The sequence below is a fragment of the Lissotriton vulgaris genome, chromosome 11 (assembly GCF_964263255.1).
Source record: "Lissotriton vulgaris chromosome 11, aLisVul1.2, whole genome shotgun sequence".
NCBI lineage: Eukaryota > Metazoa > Chordata > Amphibia > Caudata > Salamandridae > Lissotriton > Lissotriton vulgaris.
This window is the reverse complement of record NC_141699.1, coordinates 145747286-145766425: the sequence shown is the minus strand read 5'-3', so window position 1 is coordinate 145766425 and position 19140 is coordinate 145747286. Positions and strand designations below refer to the sequence as shown.

General features: G+C 47.2%; 1 protein-coding gene across 13 annotated transcripts in view; it reads right to left on the bottom strand.

Moving 5' to 3' along the window:
- Nucleotides 1-19140, bottom strand: part of CLIP1 (CAP-Gly domain containing linker protein 1) — an 804228-nt gene that overhangs the window by 487696 nt on the left and 297392 nt on the right. For 8 of the 13 annotated variants that reach the window (XM_086942955.1, XM_086942961.1, XM_086942959.1 and 5 more), the window contains one exon: nucleotides 14429-14489. In XM_086942955.1, the coding sequence (XP_086799081.1) occupies nucleotides 14429-14489 (61 nt within the window). Of the gene's footprint in view, nucleotides 1-1997; nucleotides 2103-14428; nucleotides 14490-19140 lie in introns of all 13 variants that reach the window. The other 5 variants (XM_086942960.1, XM_086942953.1, XM_086942958.1 and 2 more) reach the window with 1 other exon arrangement.

Below are 19140 nucleotides of genomic sequence, written 5' to 3'. Positions count from 1 at the left end.
GGAACTGCTTTGATCTCGGGCCAGAGTGGAAGTCTGTAGCACAGACAGCAAGGACTCTAGGCCCAGTAACTAGGAAAGGATCCGCTAGGAAAAACCAAATGGAAAGGGGTGCCTGAAGGCACACCAGAGGAAACCGAAAACATGCTGAAGAAGTGCATTATGGCCTTTTTGAAGGCCCTGCTCTAGTACAAGGTCAACAAAGGTCCAGGGAACTCTGGGGGTGTCAGGACCAACTGAGGAATCGGTTCTGTGGGCAGTGACCTTGAGGGAGTGCAACTTTAATCTCAACACCCTCACATTTATTTATTGTAGAGTTTTGTATAGCGCTAGCCAGACCTGAAGGTATCGAAGCGCTTCACAACATGGGCTACTAGTTAAAGCAACATATTTAGGCGGTCATACACTCATTGATTCATCTCTTTGGAGCCACAGACACAGTCTTTGCTTTCATATGCTTGTGCTTGGACTTACCCAAAGATTTTGAGCAGGAAGTGAAGTGGTCGTGGTACAGGCACGGGAAAGGGACAGGGCCTGTACATGGAACAGGAGCAGGATCAGGGTGAGGACAGCAACTACTTCTGGTGTTCGATGATATGATTTTGCCTCTAAGTTTCAAACAGTTTTCAGGTGAATTAGGACGCATCTATCACGCAACTTTAAGTTGTGTACAGAACCTAGGTACCAAGGGCAAATCTCATGCAGGTCTGCGACTAAAATCTACTACCAGAATTTGGGGAACGGCTTGAATCCTGTTTTCGGCGGAACATCATTCCCTAGCACACTGTTCAAAGTGTTGCTTGGAGTCGTCAGAATACCGAAACAGGAGATAGTGAAGAACTAGATCAGAACTAGATTGCGCTGAAAGAAATGACCTGACATCAGCATGTGTGGATCGCTTTTATATGAATCACTGGTCTGTCAGCTGCACAGGAGGGATGTAATCACCATGGAGCCACAAAATGGCATCTATTCTCCAGATCCAGTCTGGCACCTGGGGGATATTCTAAATTGAGGAATATACAGATAAAAGTATCCATCCGAAACAGTTTCTTCAGCAACTGGTATATATTTTATTAGAGTCAGAATGCTAGGGTAAAAGAACCCTCAATGAGATAGAGAAAAGGTGGCAGTTTTGGCCTTTATGTTTTTAAAGGTGCTATCAGAGGCCAAAACAAATGTTCCCATTTTAGTGGTGAGGGAACAGAACTGTTGGTGTAAAAGAACAGGGGATTTCATGAACTATTTACTTCACTGGTTTCTTTCTGCACTGTGTGTTCAGGGCTATATAATGTCCTCTCATAAAAGGTGTTACCATAAACATTATTAAAACCGATGGGAATCACATTCTCTCTGCTGATGTGACTGCTTTAATTAATAACTGGAAGAAGTCTTTAATACTCGAAACTGAAAATTAAGTAATTAAGAAATATGTACCAGTACTAAAGAAAATGTGGTTTCAGACGGGAGCAGTCAGGGAATTCTGTGGTCAATAACTTAGTCACAAAAAAGAATAAGGCTAAAATTAAATTTCCAGGCATGAGCTGATCCTAAACCAAGTTTTCTTGCATTACAATTTGAGAAGCGTCTGATGCTGGAGGATTAGAAAAACCCACCAGGCCATTTCTAAACTGGTGACTGCAGAATTAAGAAGCTCTAAATATCAACATTAACAAAAAGAAGCTAAAAAGAGTGGTGAACAGAAAATAAAATAAAGAATACCTTGCACTTTAGATGAATAATAGCATATCACCTTTTTCAACTAAAGATAACAATTTTCAAAACATTTGTTTCCTTACCTTAAATCTGTAAAGCAGCACATTACAGGGCCTCTACTTAAATGGATGAGGTGTGCTTCTTATGGCTATAAACAATGTCAGCTGTTAGGTCATCTTATTAGTCTGAGTTCTGGTTATGGAAGAACGGTGCTACTAGATATTTTCACTTGAATGTCTCCATAACGAAAAAAACTAGTTCGATCAAATAGTTAAAACCATTACCCTAGTATCTTCTAACTCCCTCTGAAGTTTGTCAGCTTTGGTCTTTTCAAAGAGCAGGCTCTGTTCAAGCTCCTTAATGCGGGCATGCTCCAGTTTGGTCTGCGTCTGTTAGTAAAAAGGGAAAGGAAGAGAACACAACAGTGCCACCATCACATGCCAGCACAAGAGGAGGGAGCCACATGCAGGCCGTGCCGCCAGTACCTTCCACCACTGATGAGCAGAGAAGATGCAGAGGGGAAAAATTAATATGATAATGCAATGGGTGAGGAAGAAGACTAGAAATGGGTAAAGGTTGACATGGTGGAAGGGATAAACAACAACAGGAAGGATGGAGAAAAAGTAGGGAAGATACATGCAGCCAGCGTAAGTTAAGTTTATAAGTAGAATTGTATCAGCACAAATTAAAAACATTAATATTTTAATAGGCTATAAACCCCTTTTTCCTTGCTTACCTGCAGTATACACTGGAAAAATAAGTACATTTGTTGCTTTATACATATGTGTAATTGCAACACAATATATACTGCAAACATCTGGAGATTTATTTTGTTATTGTTTCAATAAGCACACCATAATATTGCCAATCTAATAGTGCATACTAGGTAGTATTTAAATATATATTTTTTAAACTATTCCTTGATCCAACCTATCAAAATGTAGACTACAAATAAATGTAGCCAAAAGTTAACGATAATGAAAATTACACAAATGTTCTAGCTATGTTGTTAAATAACATGGATGTTTGCACATGCTCGTTTTTCGCTTCCTTCCATTTATTCCTAGAACCTTCCAAGGAACACCATAGAAGATTAGAACTTATGTTGCACATGAAAGACCAAACTCCACATTAGAATTTCAGGGAGACATAAATACAAATTGAAAACAGATACAAAACATTTAAACTGATCGAAGAGTAATTAATAGAATTAATTTGAAATTAAACTCTGTATAAGACCAAACTGTTAACTCATTAAAATTTTTGGCCATTGTTATTCAAGGTCACAATCTAAACTGAGGATATATTGGTTCAGAGATTATGAATATTTAACTCTCCTACCCAACGAACATGAATATCCAAAATGAAAGTTGCTCTAAAACTCATACATGGTTGGGAATGAATATCACAAACTGAGGAACAGTTTTTAACATTACTCTTGGAACAAGAATAATAAAAGGAAAGTCACTCGTCCCACTATCACTGAAAGCAATGGTTTTATCATCCAGACGTAGCTAGACATGAAGGTGGGCGATGAGGAAAATGGATACTGGCTGTATAACACAAAACAATTTGTATTACTTGTATGTGATGCAGTGCGCCTGGAAGCACATTCATACCAAGCACTTTAATGTGGTCACAATAAATATTCACAATTATGAAAAAAAGAGAAGATGCTCAATTAAACTGGCTGCTTATATTTGAGAACACCTTTTTAAAATGTTAATTTATAAATGTGCATACGTCACTAATCAATAACCTCACAACTTCAAAGTTATTATTCTTTAAATGTCACCTCTGCTCTATAGCTGAACAAAATGACACCATAAAATTAGTAACAAACTGGGAGTAGAAAACAACTAAAGTGTCATGCAACTAACAAAATTCATCGTAAAAAACTGCATCCTCAACCCCTTTCAATCAGGATTCTACAATAACCACAGCACCAAGACCGCTCCACTCACCGCCACAGAAGAGCATCCGCACCCTCCTTGACCAAGGACATACAGTGGCTCTGATCCTACTCGACCTCTCTGCAGCGTTCGACACAGTCTCCCACTGCACACTCACCGCCAGACTCCACGACGCTGGCTTACAGGGAACCGGCCTTGACTGGCTCTGCTCCTTCCTCACCAGCAGAACCCTAAGAATCTGCCACCCTTCCTCTCCGAACCCGCGGAAATCAACTGCAGAGTACCCCAAGGATCGTCGCTCAGCCCCACGTTCTGCAACATCTACATGGCCCCCCTCGCAGCCATCGTCAGACAGCAGGGACTCAGCATAGTATCCTACGCCAACGACACCCAGCTCATCATCTCACCAAGGACCCCATCACCATCGGACTCAACTTCCAAGAAGGAACGAAAGACGTCACATCCTGGATGAACAGCAGCTGCCTGAAGCTCAACTCGGAGAAGACAGAGGTCCCCCGGCCCCTCTCCCTCTACGCGGGACAACACCTGGTTCCCCACTGCCCTTGGCAGCCCCCCCACCCCCCACAGACCATGTCTGAAACCACAATCATACTTGACTCCTCCCACTCCATGACCCGACAGGTTAACGCTGTCGCCTCCACCTGCTTCAACACCCTCTGCATCCTCAGAAAGACCTTCAAATGGATCCCCCCTCCCGAATCATGGAAGGCCGTCACCCACGCATTCATAACCAGTAAACTGGACTATGAAAACGCCGTCTACACCGGGATCAACAAGTCTCTGCTCCGTAAGCTCCAGACCTCCAGTGGCTCCCCGTTGAAAAGAGAGTAACCTTCAATATATTCACCCAAGTCTACAAATGCTTCCACAACACCAGACCCAATATCTCAACAATAGAATCTCCTTCCATATACACAAGAGGAACCTCTGATCCGCTGACCTCCCTGAACCCCCGCGCATCCGCAGAGCAAGAGTAGGAGAACCTTCTCCTACATTGCGGCCAAGACCTGGAATGAGCTCCCAATCGACATCAGACGTACCCCCACCCTGCACTTCAGGAAGACCCTCAAGACCTGGCTCTTCAACTAACAGGAGCTGCTTCCCCCACACCCCCTGCACCTTGAGACCCTCATGGGTGAGTAGCGCGCTTCAAATTCCCTCATTGATTGATTGATTGATTGATGCAATGAAGCTTAACTGAAATCTTAAATCTCACTTCAAATGATCTTCATTTACTACTGGAAACAGTGCTCAACTGTTCAGAGTTTATGCAAGGCTGCTAATAATAATGAAGTCCATTTTAATTTCACAGGTCAATTAAAATGTGTTCAAATTCAAATTATTTTGTTTGTCACGATTTTAAGAATGACACTTGGGAAATTAACTCCTTAGAGAAACGCTAACTTTTAATCAATAAACACAAAGGAAATGTTTAAGGCTTTAGCTACTATGGCCCAGGTATTAAATGAAATTTGAATTACTGACTTTTCATTAAGTTGCAACATACCAGGAGTCTCTGAAGGTGGGCTCTTCCTACACAATCGAGGAGTGAAAAGCATGAAAGACTGCTGACTAGTTAAACATGTCTTTGCAGCCCAGGTGTGTTCTATTGTCTGCTCAAAGCGTCTTAATGTTCTTAATCTTATCACCAGTTAGGTCAAGAATTAGGTCATGGGGGCGTGGCCAAGATGGCGGCTTGGGTAGACGTGTAATCCGGAGGCTCCCCGTCCTGAGCCCCCAGACCCTACCTAAGCCGCTAGTGACCCGTAAACCGGACCCGGTGAGCTGACCCTGGGAGTAAGGGTTTGCTCCCGAACAGCAGCGCGACCGCCGGCCGACAGCGAGAAGCCGCGGAAAACCCTGACAAGCGGCGCCGGCCCGAGAGGAACGGAGGGCGGCCCGACTCCCGGCCAGTACACGGGACAGAGAGGCCGGCGGTGACCCCACAGCCCCAGCGGAGGGCGCCGGAGCTGCCTTGGGCTCCTCTGGGGGTCCCGCCGTGAGTGAGCGCTGCACCTACGCCCGGGAAGGAACTGAGCGGCCCTCGCAAGCAGGCGCCGGGCTACCCGGCCGGGGGCGCCTGGGAAAGGCCCCGGCTGTGGCCTGGTGACCGGAGGGGAGAGCGGAGCGCCTACGCCCTGTGAGGGGACCAGAAGGTACGGCGGACCCCTACGGCCCGTGGGGGGCTTGAGGAGTGCGTGGGCAGTGGAGGGGGCCAGCCCAGCTCCGTGACCCGAAGAGAGCGAAGGGCGGACAGGGGCACCACGTGACCCGGCGGGTGAGGCCAGGAAAGACCCCGGATGAGGCCTACCCGCCAAACGACCACGAGCCCGGGAAAGCAGAGAGCGGGACGCGGGACCTGGCGGCCTAAGGTGAGCCCTGAGGAAAGTGCGAGGGAGCTGCGCTGCTGGGGGCCCGGGGCGTGAGAGGGAGGCTGTGCCCCACCGTGGCCCCTGGTGGGGGTCCCTTCGGCCTCGGGAGTGACGCTGTATAGACTAATGGAGGACATTGCTGACACTGCCACAAGAGGGGGCCCTTCCTGATGACATCGGGCGCCCTTCACTGGGATACGACGGAGCTGGTCGGCTGGCCCTTGGGTGGCATAGTGTGTAGACGGGGGACCTGCATCCACCCCCAATAATCACAGCGAGGCCTGGGCCGCAGCGATCGGGGTGAGGGGGGCCGGCGGAACTACAGACTAGAGGGGCAACCGCGTGCCACCAGCGGGCCTTGCTCAGCACATCGAGGAGAACCCTCCGGCCCTCAGGGGAGCGGGCAGCGGGGGGTCACCGCGGGCCGGGAACTACTGAAGGGGCCACGGAGAAGTGAGCTGGATTGGGAGCAGTGGCCCACCGAGAGCTGGCCCCCTGGCACTTTCGTAGCCCCAGAAAGACTGGTTGCTCTCCCGGCGAGCAGGCGGGGTCCCGGACGGAGGTGGCTGGAGTGAGGGAAGATGGCGACCAACAGCCGCAAGGGGAACCGCACCATCACGGACCTATTGTCGAAAGGTAATCTCAAACCCGAGAAAAGCCCGGACAAGCAGACTCAAGGGCCCCCAGCTAAGGGCGCGGATCGTGATGGGGGAGAGGCTCCGGCGACTAAAGCATTCATGGAGGCGCTCTTCAACTCCCTCAAGGAGGACATTCAGTCCCTCCGTCAGGACATGGCGGGGGAATACCGAGAGCTCCGCCGCGACGTGGATGACCTGGGGGAACGAGTGGCGGCTAATGAGCTTTCTGGTCAGGCTAGGAGCGAAGAAGTGGAATTCCTCCGTCAAGAGATTGTCCGCCTCAACGATCAGCAGACCGATCTCATACAGAGGACCTAGAGAATCGTTCCAGGCGGAACAACATTAGGGTTCGGAACGTGCCCTCCTCGGCGGAGGAGGGAGATGTTGCAGGCTATCTCCAGGGTCTGTTCCGAGCGATCCTCGAAGTGGGTGACGACTGTGAGATCCGCATCGATAGGGCACATCGGGTGGGCCCGGCCCGTAGATCACCGGGGCCCCCCCCCCGACATCCTGGCTTTTCTGCCCGACTACGCCTTAAAGGAACGCATATTGAAGGTGGCACGCCTCAAACAGCCCTTTCAATACCGGGGCCACGCTCTGGAGCTCTTTCAAGACCTCTCCGTGATCACCTGCAAAAGAGAAGAGCATTCAAGCCCGCCACCTCGTTCCTGCGCAACGAAGGGGTCCAGTATTCCTGGGGACACCCCTTTAGATTGATCTTCCGCTGGAATGGGACCCTTCATCAACTGCGTTCCCTGAAAGACACTTGCTCGGTGCTGGGGATCCCGTATGAGGAGCTTCAACTCAACCAGGGGGGGACTGGAGGCGCACCGCGGTCTCCGGCCACATCCTCTCAAGCAGCGGGCGATGGCTGGCAGAGGGTCAGACGAGGCCGCTCAAGCCCGACCCAAAGACAGTAGAGCTGGAGAAGTCGGCGGCGATTCAAGAAGTCTCCAGAGACACTGGCGCTGGGACATGAGGTCCGGTAAGGGGGGTCTTACTTAGAATCCTGCTGCGCGAGGGATGGGGAGTAGGGCGGGGAGTCTCGAACAGTCGAGCCGCCACTGCCCAACACCCACTACAAGTACTTTTTTGACTGCAGTTCTGAACTGGGAGGCTGGGGCCGGGAGTTCTGGCCCGGACTTTGGACCTCCAGTTGGGGTTGGTTGTTCTGTTCCTTTGTTGGGGGGGGATGGGGGGAGGGGGTTTATAGTGAGGCGCTGTGGCCTGGTGGTTCTCGGGGTCTTCTGATGTCTATGGAGGGGGGGTCGGCCACGGGCCCGAGCCAGTGCGGTATTGCTAGAGTGTCCTCGGAGGGCGATCCCGGAGCCTTTGCTGACCGTTGTGGAGTGTGGAGATGGGACATGGGAGTGATGGAGACGCCCTGGCTGAGGGGGAGGGGGGCCGGGGAGGGCACCTATGGCGGATTGGTCTGGTTCTACCCCTAAATGCCTATAACAATTGGGACATGGAACGTTAAGGGCCTAAACTCCCCGCAGAAGCGCCAGAAAGTATGGAAGTATGTGCTAGACCAACACCTCGATATTGTAGCGCTCCAGGAAACACACCTCCTGAAGACGGAGGATCATCACCTCAAACACAGGAAATACCCGCTTATTTATAGAGCCTCAGCGTCCACCAAGCAGAAAGGGGTAGCGCTGCTGTTTAGTACGGCCGCACAGTTTGAACCTATGTGCACTCAGAGTGACAAAGAAGGGAGGTGGGTCATGGTCAAGGGCCGCTTGAGAGGTAAGGTGTGCACCCTAGTGTCCATTTATGCCCCCAACACCGGCCAAAAGAGTTTCCTGCTCACACTTCTGGGTAAAGTGACAGATTTTGCTGAGGGGCCAGTTTTACTGTTGGGGGACTTCAACCTGGTTTGGCACCCAACACTAGATAGTACACACACTAGGAGGGCTGACATGGGTACATTCCCGGACTCTGTCCAGGCGCGGATGGAAGACATGGGACTCCTAGACAGCTGGCGCGTGGAGCACCCGGACACACAAGACTTTTCATTTTACTCCCATGTACACCACACCTACTCCCGCCTAGATTACATCTTCTTTAGCCAGTCACTTCGGGGTTCCTTACAAGGCGCGAAGATTCTCCCCATCTCTGTCTCGGACCACAGGATGTACACTATCTGCCTGACCTGGCTGGGTTGCGCCCCAAAACCAGCGCGGTGGTACTTTCCTGAAGCACTAGTGCGAGATAAAGAATCGTGCATGCAATTGAGGGGGGCCATCGGGAAGTTCTTCTCCCTCAATGATCCGGGGGAGACCTCGATATATAACACGTGGGACACATTCAAGGCGGTTATTCGGGGTAAATGCATCGCGCTTAACTCGGCCCTCAACAAGCAGCGCGCTACAGAGAGAGAAGGCCTGGAACAGGAGCTCTTGAAGACCAAACAGACATACAAGCAGAACCCCACCAGGCAGACGCAGAGAGCGCTCACAGCCCTTAGAGGTAAAATACGAGCCATATACAACAATAGGGCGGAATTCACCCTCCTTAAATTGCGCAGCCTAGCCTACACACAGGGGGATAAAGTGGGGAAACATCTGGCCAGACAATTAAGGGATAAGCGAGAGAGGGAATACATAGGGGGCATACGGGATAGTGCAGGAGACCTACGACATAGGGATGAGGATAAGGCCGATCTTTTTGGGGAGTTCTATGCATCCCTGTATACTGCTGACCCCCCGGACGTGGACCGGCAGGGCGCCTTCCTGAGGAACCTCCCCGTCCCTCAAGTGTCCCCGGAGTGGAATGACCTCCTCGTGGCCCCTATTACCATGGAGGAAGTTCTGACGGCGATCAAATCCCTGAAGGCTCACAAAGCTCCGGGGACGGACGGGTTCACGGCAACCTTTTATAAGGCCTTCACCACCGAGATAGCACCCCACCTGGTCCGCCTGTTCAATTGCATGGCCACGGAGGGCACGTCAGCGGCCTCCATGTGCGAGGCAACGATCTTGGTCATCCCCAAGCCGGGCAAGGATCCCTCCCTCTGCGCCTCATATAGGCCAATTGCCCTCCTTAACATAGACGCCAAACTTTACTCCTCCATCCTGGCCACGAGACTGGGCGACCTTATGCCCCTTATCATCCACCCCGACCAGTCTGGCTTCATCAAGGGGAGGCAAACCCATGACAACACTAGACGCATCATCCATCTGATTGAGAAGGCCACTAGATTCAAAATCCCTGCGGTGTTGGTCGGTCTGGATGCAGAAAAAGCGTTCGACCGCGTAGATTGGAACTTCCTGTGGTCCACACTGCAGCGGTTTGGATTCTCCCCTCATTTTATTACTATGCTCCAGGCCAACTATAGACACCCGCGCTCTAGGGTCTCAGTCAATGGGGTGCAGTCAGCCCCCTTTGGCCACTCCAGGGGGACGAGGCAGGGGTGCCTCCTGTCCCCGTTACTCTTCGCCCTTAGCATAGAACCCCTAGCTATAGCGATCCGGGAACACCAGTGAATAGAGGGGCTACCCTTTACGGGGGAGACCCACCAAATCTCGCTCTTCGCGGATGATGTCCTACTTTCTCTGTCCAATCCGCTGGGTTCCCTCCCACATGTGCAGGAAGTGCTCGCATCCTTCGAGGGAGTAGCAGGCTTCAGGGTCAACCTGACCAAGTCCTCCATTCTCAACTTGACTCTTTCCCCGACCGAGGCCTCGCAGCTCAGAGCACTGACTCCACTCCACTGGGCGCCTTCTCGTTACAATACTTAGGAGTGCAACTGACTCCCAAGCTCAACCAATTATATTCGGCCAATTACCCCGGACTCATCACCCGACTCCAACGAGATCTCTCTCGCTGGAAACCACTCTTCCTTTCCTGGCTGGGGAGCATACACACCATCAAAATGACCCTCCTACCTAAATTACTCTATCTGTTCCAAGCACTCCCGATAGAGCTGGAGGAGGATTTCTTTGCACGTCTTAAGACCATGCTCCTGAAATTTGTATGGCAGGGGGGAAGGGCACGTTTCTCCTTTTACATGTTAAGGCGCCCGCAGAGTGAGGGGGGGGGCAGGGCTTCCAGACCTTCGTCTCTACTATAAGGCAGCGCAATTACGCATCCTGGTTGAATGGGCACAGATGGAGTCGGAAAAACACTGGCTCCACATGGACCGCAGCGTAGCAGGCAGAACAATCTGGGATCTGGTTTGGCGCTCCAAGAAAGACAGGCCCCTCAATGCGTACCTCAGCACCCCAACACGCACCACTCTCAAAGTGTGGGACACTGTGGCTGGAAGGGAAGGCTGGACGTCCTTTCCGTCACCGCTCACCCGGATACACTTCACCTCGTCCTTTCCTCCGGCACTCCGAGAGGGGCCTTTCGATGCATGGAGGACAGGGGGCTGTCTTGCACTCACGCACCTGTTCCACGACTATGACCCACTTACCTTTGACAACTGCAAGAGGGAATATGGGGTGGGGGACGGGGAGCGGTATCATCATGCACAACTCCTTCATTGGGCCCTAAGTCCGCAGATTCGGGAGGGTGCCACTAGACCCCTCACTGCGCTTGAGTTATTCCTGCTCAAGGCCAAGTCCATGAAGGGGGCAATCTCGACACTATATAAGCTCCTACTCTCTACCGAGACTTCACCACGGCCACGCTATATGTCATGGTGGGAGGGTATGGCACAGCGGGACATTGGGGAGGAGGAATGGAAGCACCTGTGGGCAGATATCTGCCGCTTTAATCGCTCCACGAAATTGAGAGAGGCACACATAAAGGTAATGGCAGACTGGTACCTGTACCCGTCCAGACTGGCCAGGATCTACCCGAGGACATCCGATAGGTGTTGGAGGAAGTGTGGACTTCTGGGCGATTTCCAACACATATGGTGGGACTGCCCCACCATTAGGCCATTCTGGGAGGAGATCCTTGCTCAAGTAAAATCCATTTTAGGGTACCCGATCCCGATCACAATGGCAGAGGCACTTCTCGGCCTTCGGGACCCCCAGTTAGAGCACCAAACTAGGGCAGATAAAAGGATTCTGTGGTTATGTCTGGGGGCGGCTAAACTGGCCATTGCAAAAGCCTGGAAAAAGAAGGAGGCGCCAGCAATGTCCCTGTGGCATTCCTGCCTTTGGCAACTGCTCAGCCTGGAACGGATGTCCGACATTTCCCGGGAGGACTTCAAGAACTTCGAGTTCCGATGGGGACCACTGGTCTCATTCCTTTCTAAGGGCCTCCCTTCTGCGGTATGCCCCTCCACGATCAGGGCCTTACACCTGTTTCAGTTTTAGATATATTACACGGGCCTCAAGGGGGGACGCTACTCTTTAGGGCGCTTTCACCATTGGGGGGGTGGGCGAGGGTGTTGGGGGAAGGGGGAGGGGAGGGTAGTTGGGGTTAAAATGTCCACCTTTAGCGGTCTGGGCGCTATGGGAGCAGGAGCAGGACTAAGGCTCTCACTGATACGGCTAGGAAGGTGTGGCTAGGCAGGTCTGGTCTACGCAGAGGTATTGTGCTTGCCAAGGCGCTGGGGGACTCTCCCGTCTGGACTTTGTTGAGACTCGACCCTGGCAACCTGAGCGATGATTGTTATGGTCTCACTATGCATGACCCAGGGGAGCTCTGGGTCGTGGTTAATGGTTGCCCCCGCACCTGGCTACGCTTTGCATGCAATGCTCCTTGTCTTATGGGCCCCTGCGTGGACATGTTGGCGGTTTGTGCCTTGCATAACTTCTTTCGAATGTGGACAACAATAAAATTTGTTTACAAAAAAAAAAAAGAATTAGGTCAAGAGTTGAAGTTACAATCACTGCCTGTAAATAAACAGCATAGCCAGCCCTACAGCACCATAACCTGTGTTTGATAACAGAGCACACCACTAAGATTTTTCAAGACCAATAACAATACAAAATAAAACAAAACACAAGAGCCTTTAACACATAAATAATGCTTGAAATAACTATCTTTAATAATATCAAATGCCACAGGTCTATATTAAGGTTTTAGTAAGATCTGAAAAATGAAAATCAATCAAGTAAAAGGGAACTTAATGTTCATGATGATTATCTATGCCTCTAGAGATGAAGCTGCCAAACAAAAAGATGTTATACAACAAAATACTGTCTGTGACTTCACTGTTGTCCTGGTCACAAAAAATATGAAGTACTACTACTAAATTATAACTATGTTGTTGAATGATCTAGGTTTGACGTCACTGTTGAAATGCTTCCCTTGAAAGAACTTAAGCAATCTTGGAGTTAAATCTTGATCACATTGAAGGCGCGAGTTTTAAAAGACACTCTACAGTTCATCTCATGCAAAGGTGAAATAAATGAAAGGAAGGAATACACTATAAATACTCTCTGTAGCGAAAAAATGTACAACGCTACCTCTACTGAAATATTACCAGACTATTTCTGTGGATTAAAAGATTTAAAATATTTGGAACTAAGAACACTTTGTAAAACTAAATCAGGCAGAAGTATTCCTGAAAAAGAAAAACAACTAGGTCTAATGTGTGTTCCCATTTCCAAAACCTAAAAGGTATTTTGCATTAGTGATTTAGCATGTTTATTTATTCAAATGATACATGGCAAACATCCATTTCGATTTTCAGTTTTTCTAAATAAAGGGGTTTACAGAGTTAATAAAAACATTCATTTAAACAATTGTTTAACTTGATCTGAAAGCAACATGCAATTATATGTAAATGCATTACAAACCAATTATGCAGTTAGTGGTAAAGTGTATCAATAAGCATTTTGAATAAAAACCATCTGTAGAATAACATTAACGTAGGATGTCTTCACCCTTTCATCTAAGAATTATTCCAAATAAATCTAAAGGATCTTAGTATAAGCACATAACATTTTCATGGAAACACACGAAGCCTGCGTGGATTTTAAACAAAATGATAACACTGAGAACTTCATAAAAAGTGACTTATCAGTGTTGTTTGAGGTCATCTTTAGTTTTTAAGAATGACTGAGATGAGTAACATGGAATTTATACCTAATTAATTGGCGTTACATTGCCAAACATTTATTGGATCTTGAAATATTTTGGCCTTTTATTTGAAGACATCCAACGTCTAGCTTTTAATAATTCTGTGTGATAAAACTGGCAGTTTGAGATCTCATTTCTTTACTAAGCTCTGAGGATCTTAATTTTCACTTTTCATTAAACGAGCAATGAACAAAATATATCAGGTTAAACCCGATGTATTCAATTTTGTTTAGAATCTCAGCAAAGCAAATAATCCTTCTACATGAACACTAACAATCAGCATTCAGTGGTTAATTTTTGCAAAATTTTTGAAAGATGTGGATTTAAGAAAATGTAAGTTTCTGACAATGCCGATCAACATATATATATATAGGTAAAGCATTTCCATTGTGGGCAATGTTTTTAAATGACCTGCCAGTTTTACATTATTTACACATTTTATTACTTTATTGTTTATGAAAGATTTTAAAAAGCAATAGCAAAGCACATTAAAGATCAGTGGAAAGGTTGGAGCTGAACAAAGAATTAATTACTGTGACACCACTGCAACCATCCAGCTTTAGCAGACATGTCCAATGTTCACTCACTGAAGGCTCTTCTTCCTCCTATATCTGCTTATGATACAAGTCCATTGGTTTAGCAGTTGCCTTACACATCAAATGTTTGCCATCCGTATATTATTTTATACTTTATGAACCGTCCTGAAAGCAACCTGCAACTTGGTAATTTTATTGATTTCAAAACAAAATGGGAAATGACATTTACTGAGCCCATTGCTTTTTACCTCTAAATCGCCTTTGGTAATGGACTCTTCCTCAACACGGAACTGTAAGTCTTCAACTCTCCTGCACACAAAAAAAATTATTCAGATTACAAAAATATTGACATTCGCTAAAAGAACCATTATTAGATGGCATACATGACAATACAATACGTTACTGTAACTCAATCCAATTACTCCTCTTACTGCTTACCCTGTTTGGGTAACAGCTCAACTATTTTATGTATTTGTTTTGTAACTTGGATTTTACATTTGAAATGTACCTCTTTCTCCTTCTTTTATTGCCAGCAGATAGAAGGTATTTTTTACCCCAGGAATGCCTAATCAAGCTCAATTCAAACTATTAAACTGAATCAGGAATTTAAAGATCACATTTCAAAATGTTTTCTCTCAGATAGCCTGCGATATACTCCTCTAACCGTAACAGGCTCCTCGGATATTGATATGGCAACTTATTAACTGGTTAAATGATGTGCTAGATCTCATCCCAGCCCCCCTCCCCCCTGCCCACCCTTCCCCCAGTAAAATCACTTAACAAGAATGTCTAAACCTACAGTCCTTTGGTTTTCAACCTCTTTGAAGGAGGAAAAATGTTGCTCTGAAATATGGTGAAAATCCTATAGTTATGATGCAAAAAACAAATTTAAATTAGCCTTAGGAGAATTTTGTAAATCCATGTATAGGGATCAAAGAGAATACATGCCACATTTAACTGTCTAGAATCGTTTATTCGTCTCCGGAGGATATGGAAAACGAAATGTTCTGTCAGCTGAGTTAAGTAACGATTTATCTAAAAATAAATCATGATGAAATTTAAACTATATTTCCAATTTTTTCAGGAGAGAATTCTCCTATTAACTCTATTGATCAGATGTTAGATATTGGACCTAATATATTTACCTTTGATCCTATATCACCTGAAGACTCAGCCAAAAAACTAGACAAATGAAAATCTGGATCTCCTGGTGATCCATGTCCCCCGCAAATTATCAATTTAATTTCCTCCACCATTAATCCAGTGCTAAATAACATTTTGAATAATTTCTTTAAAACTGCTAATGTTTCCTCATGCTGGAAACAGTTTCTACCGCTTTCCCTACAGAAGAAGTCAATGGCTGTTCCTACTATATTAAGTAATTTTAGACTGATTTTCCTTCTACCTGCACCAACTAAGATCCTCCAGAAACTGGCTCATAAGTAGATGATCCATTCCTTGGAATGAAATAATCTTTAACATGATTTCCCAACTAGCTTCCGACTGAGCTATAGTACTGAATTTGCCTTGTTGGAAGCAAGAGAACTTATTAAAGGAAATTTAAACCAGGGTTTCGCAGCCATGGCCGTCTTACTTGACTTATCAGTTGCTTTTGATACCCTTCTTCTGGACAGAGTAAGAAAAATTGGTATTCAAGGACATGTCTATGCTTGTATAAAATCCTTCTTTGAGGATAGATCTCAGCCAGCTTATCTCCCGCCATTTACATCTACTGCCAAACCACTTTCTTATGCAGTTCCGCAGGGCTCAGCTTTGAGCCCTACTTTGTTTAACATATATTTTGAACCATTGGCTAAGTAAAGTCAATCTTAGGGCCATCAAGTAATATCTCACACTCCTGACACTCAAATTCTCATGTCTGTACGTGAAAACAAGGATGAGGCCCTGACCACTTTTAAGCAATGTCTACGAGGAGTAGCCAGGTGGATGAAGAAAGACTTTGCTAGCTATCGTTATGGAAAATTTCAATAATATTAAGGACTCAGAGGCGAGGATTATGCTTTTCGATAGCAGCCATTTTAACTTGAGAAACAAACTACAATTCCCATGAAACACTGGAAATGGAAGAAACAAAAAACATCCAACATTTCCACAATCCTGCAGGTCCAATCGGAAGCCAGCACTCTCCAACTTAGTCCTCTTCCTCTGTCACCAACTCCTCATTTGTCGCGCGAGTCACGCCCCAGCTCTCTTCCGAAGACTCTGATTTTCCATTGTCCATTCCTGAGAACAATGTAATATTAATAATTTGAACTGTACCAGGTTCGTAAGACCATTAAGTTGTCAGACATAACATACCTGCAAAAAATACAGTAGGTAACCAAGAATTCTTACGCAGCAACAATGTTGCCTTCGCATTAATGCAAAGTTGCTATACCGAAGCCAACACTGTAACCACACATCTAAGGCTTAAACCAGAAGCATTGTATCATGTCCAGTAAGTCAAAACCATGACTTACTAGTCACGCAGAGTGTTTTCAGGATGCATAATCCACGGGTGGGAGAATCCTCATCTCCGAGTCCTTAACAGAACTGAAAATTCTGTGAAGATAGCTAGGAATTTTTTCATTCTATGTCCAGACCAGGGGCCATGATTATTCTGGCTCAAAGCTTACTTACCCACTAGCCGAGCCATTTCAGCACCAGCTTAAAATAAAACCTCTTAAAAGTAAAGTCTGAAGACCAGTCAGCCGTGCTCATGATGTCTTCCAATCGAGCCCCCAGAGAAAAAGCTTGAGATGTCATTGCTCAATGGGCAGAATGCGCCCCAAAAATCTACGGTCTATTCCCACTTCCTGCATCACCCAACGCACACCATGGGTTATGGTTGAAGAGGACACTACCTTGTGCGGTTTCCTGAGGGCGATTAGAAATTAGCATTTCTACTGGGGCCGAAACTCTTCTGACATTGACACATAGGCTTTGAAACACTCCGCTACACACAACTTAGGTGATTCTGGAAAACCTGGGTATTCACTCACTCTGGTATTAGACTTTGTACGCCTAGTCACTGTAAATGCGACCCCGGAGGGAGAGAAGGATCTTCCAGTGATGTCAAGAGTATAAACATCCAAAATCCTCCAACAAGACACCAAGCAGAGTAACCTTGCGAGCATCGCAGATAACTCCTTCCTTGAAAGGAACAGATTAGGTTGTCACAAGAGAAACAGGTTTAAAACCCTATATACATCTCAAAGGGCTGAGTAGTGTGGTTCCGGAGGTAAGGATAGCCTGATGCCCCGTAAAAGCCTACAAACAAAAGGTTTCCCAATCAGGACCCCTTCTCACAGGACATGTCCCGCCGAGATGGCTGAGCACAAGGTATTGATAGATCGATACGGCAGACCCTTCTGAGCCGGGTCAGCCAAAAAATGTAAGACTTACACAAAATAGGTGCCACCAGATCGAGGTTCCTTCTCGTACACCAATGATACCACCTGTTCAAAACTGATCTATAGTGTTTGCTTGTGCCTTCAGACCATGCCTTAGACCAGAGGTTCTCAGCTTGTTCCGAAAGGCCTGGAATCAATCATTGTCCCCTGTAATCATCCATGCAATGAGCTGAAGTAAACCTGCAAGGACCATCTTATGTAGATTCCAATATGGATTGAGGAGGAAACAGGGAGAGTGGGATTGAAGAATGCAAAGAAAGTTCCAGAAGAACCAGAAACCAAACTTGAACCCTCCAAATCTGGGTGATCAACACCACCTCTGCCAGCTGGCGTCTGATCTAGGCAAAAGCTCTGGTGATCATCGTGAATGGGGGAAACGCATAGCCCCTCTCAACGTGCCAGTCCTGCAGGAAGGCATCCTTGGAGGTTGCCAGAGGATCCAGCCTGGAGGCAAAGAGATCCACTTAGAAAGGGCCCCCTTTCTTTTGAAGAGGGGCAAATATCTGAGGATGGAGCTTCCAAACACTGGAATCTCTGAAGTGGTGAGACTGCCAATCAGCCACGGTGTTCTCCTGCCCTGAAAGTTATTCGGCCGTGAACAATATCTGATAGTCCAGGCAGAACTGCTAAATCCCGGTTACTAGGCCTAACAGAGCCTTGGACCGAGTGCCTCCCAGATGAATTATGTAACGGACGGCCGAACCATTGTTCATTTCCAAGAGGACACATAACTGCACTCTGTCTCGCATCCGGCAGTGCACTGCAAATCAGCCCACCAGTAGCGCTAGGCACTTGATATACAAACTTTGCTTCTGAGGAGATCACGAGCCACCAGTGGAAAATTCTCTGCAGCGAGCGTCCCAGCCTGATCTGCTGGCACCAGACTATCCAAAGGTCCAGGCGGAGCCAAAAATAGCCACCAACAGATCTCATCTCGGTCGTCCTCTGAAAGGGTTACCATTTGGGAGTACAGCGCCCTTTTCTCGGGTATGTCGCCTTGAGGCACTGAAGGGCATGGTAGAGCAAAGGGCCTGGAAAAATCACATGGATGGATGAGGACAGCAGGCCCACCAAGCGGGTAATGTGTCTGAGAGACAACCTCTGCTTGACCAACATATGCTGCAGTTCGTGCTTGATTTTGGACACTTTCCTCGAAGGAACACTCAAGGTAGCCCCTGTGGAGTCTATGACAAACGCCAAGAACACCGCTATCTGGAATGGGGTCAGGACGGATTTCTTTGCGTTGATAAAGCAGAGTTTTTCCAGAAAGGAAATTGCTAACTAAAGGTGCGCCGACAACTGACGGGGATCCTGCCCCAACAGAAGCATATTGTCCAGGTAGACAATCAGGTGTATGCATCCCTTGGGCCCTGAGATGTTAATAAAACAGTTGGAGAACCTTCAGGAAGCACCACGGGCAGAAGAACTGGAGGAAATGCCTCGGGTCGAAAAATGGGAATAGCTAGGTAAGCATCCTTCAAGTCGAGGCATACTAGCCAGTACCCTAAACGCAAGACATCTCGAGATGGATCCCCTCCTTCTTGAAG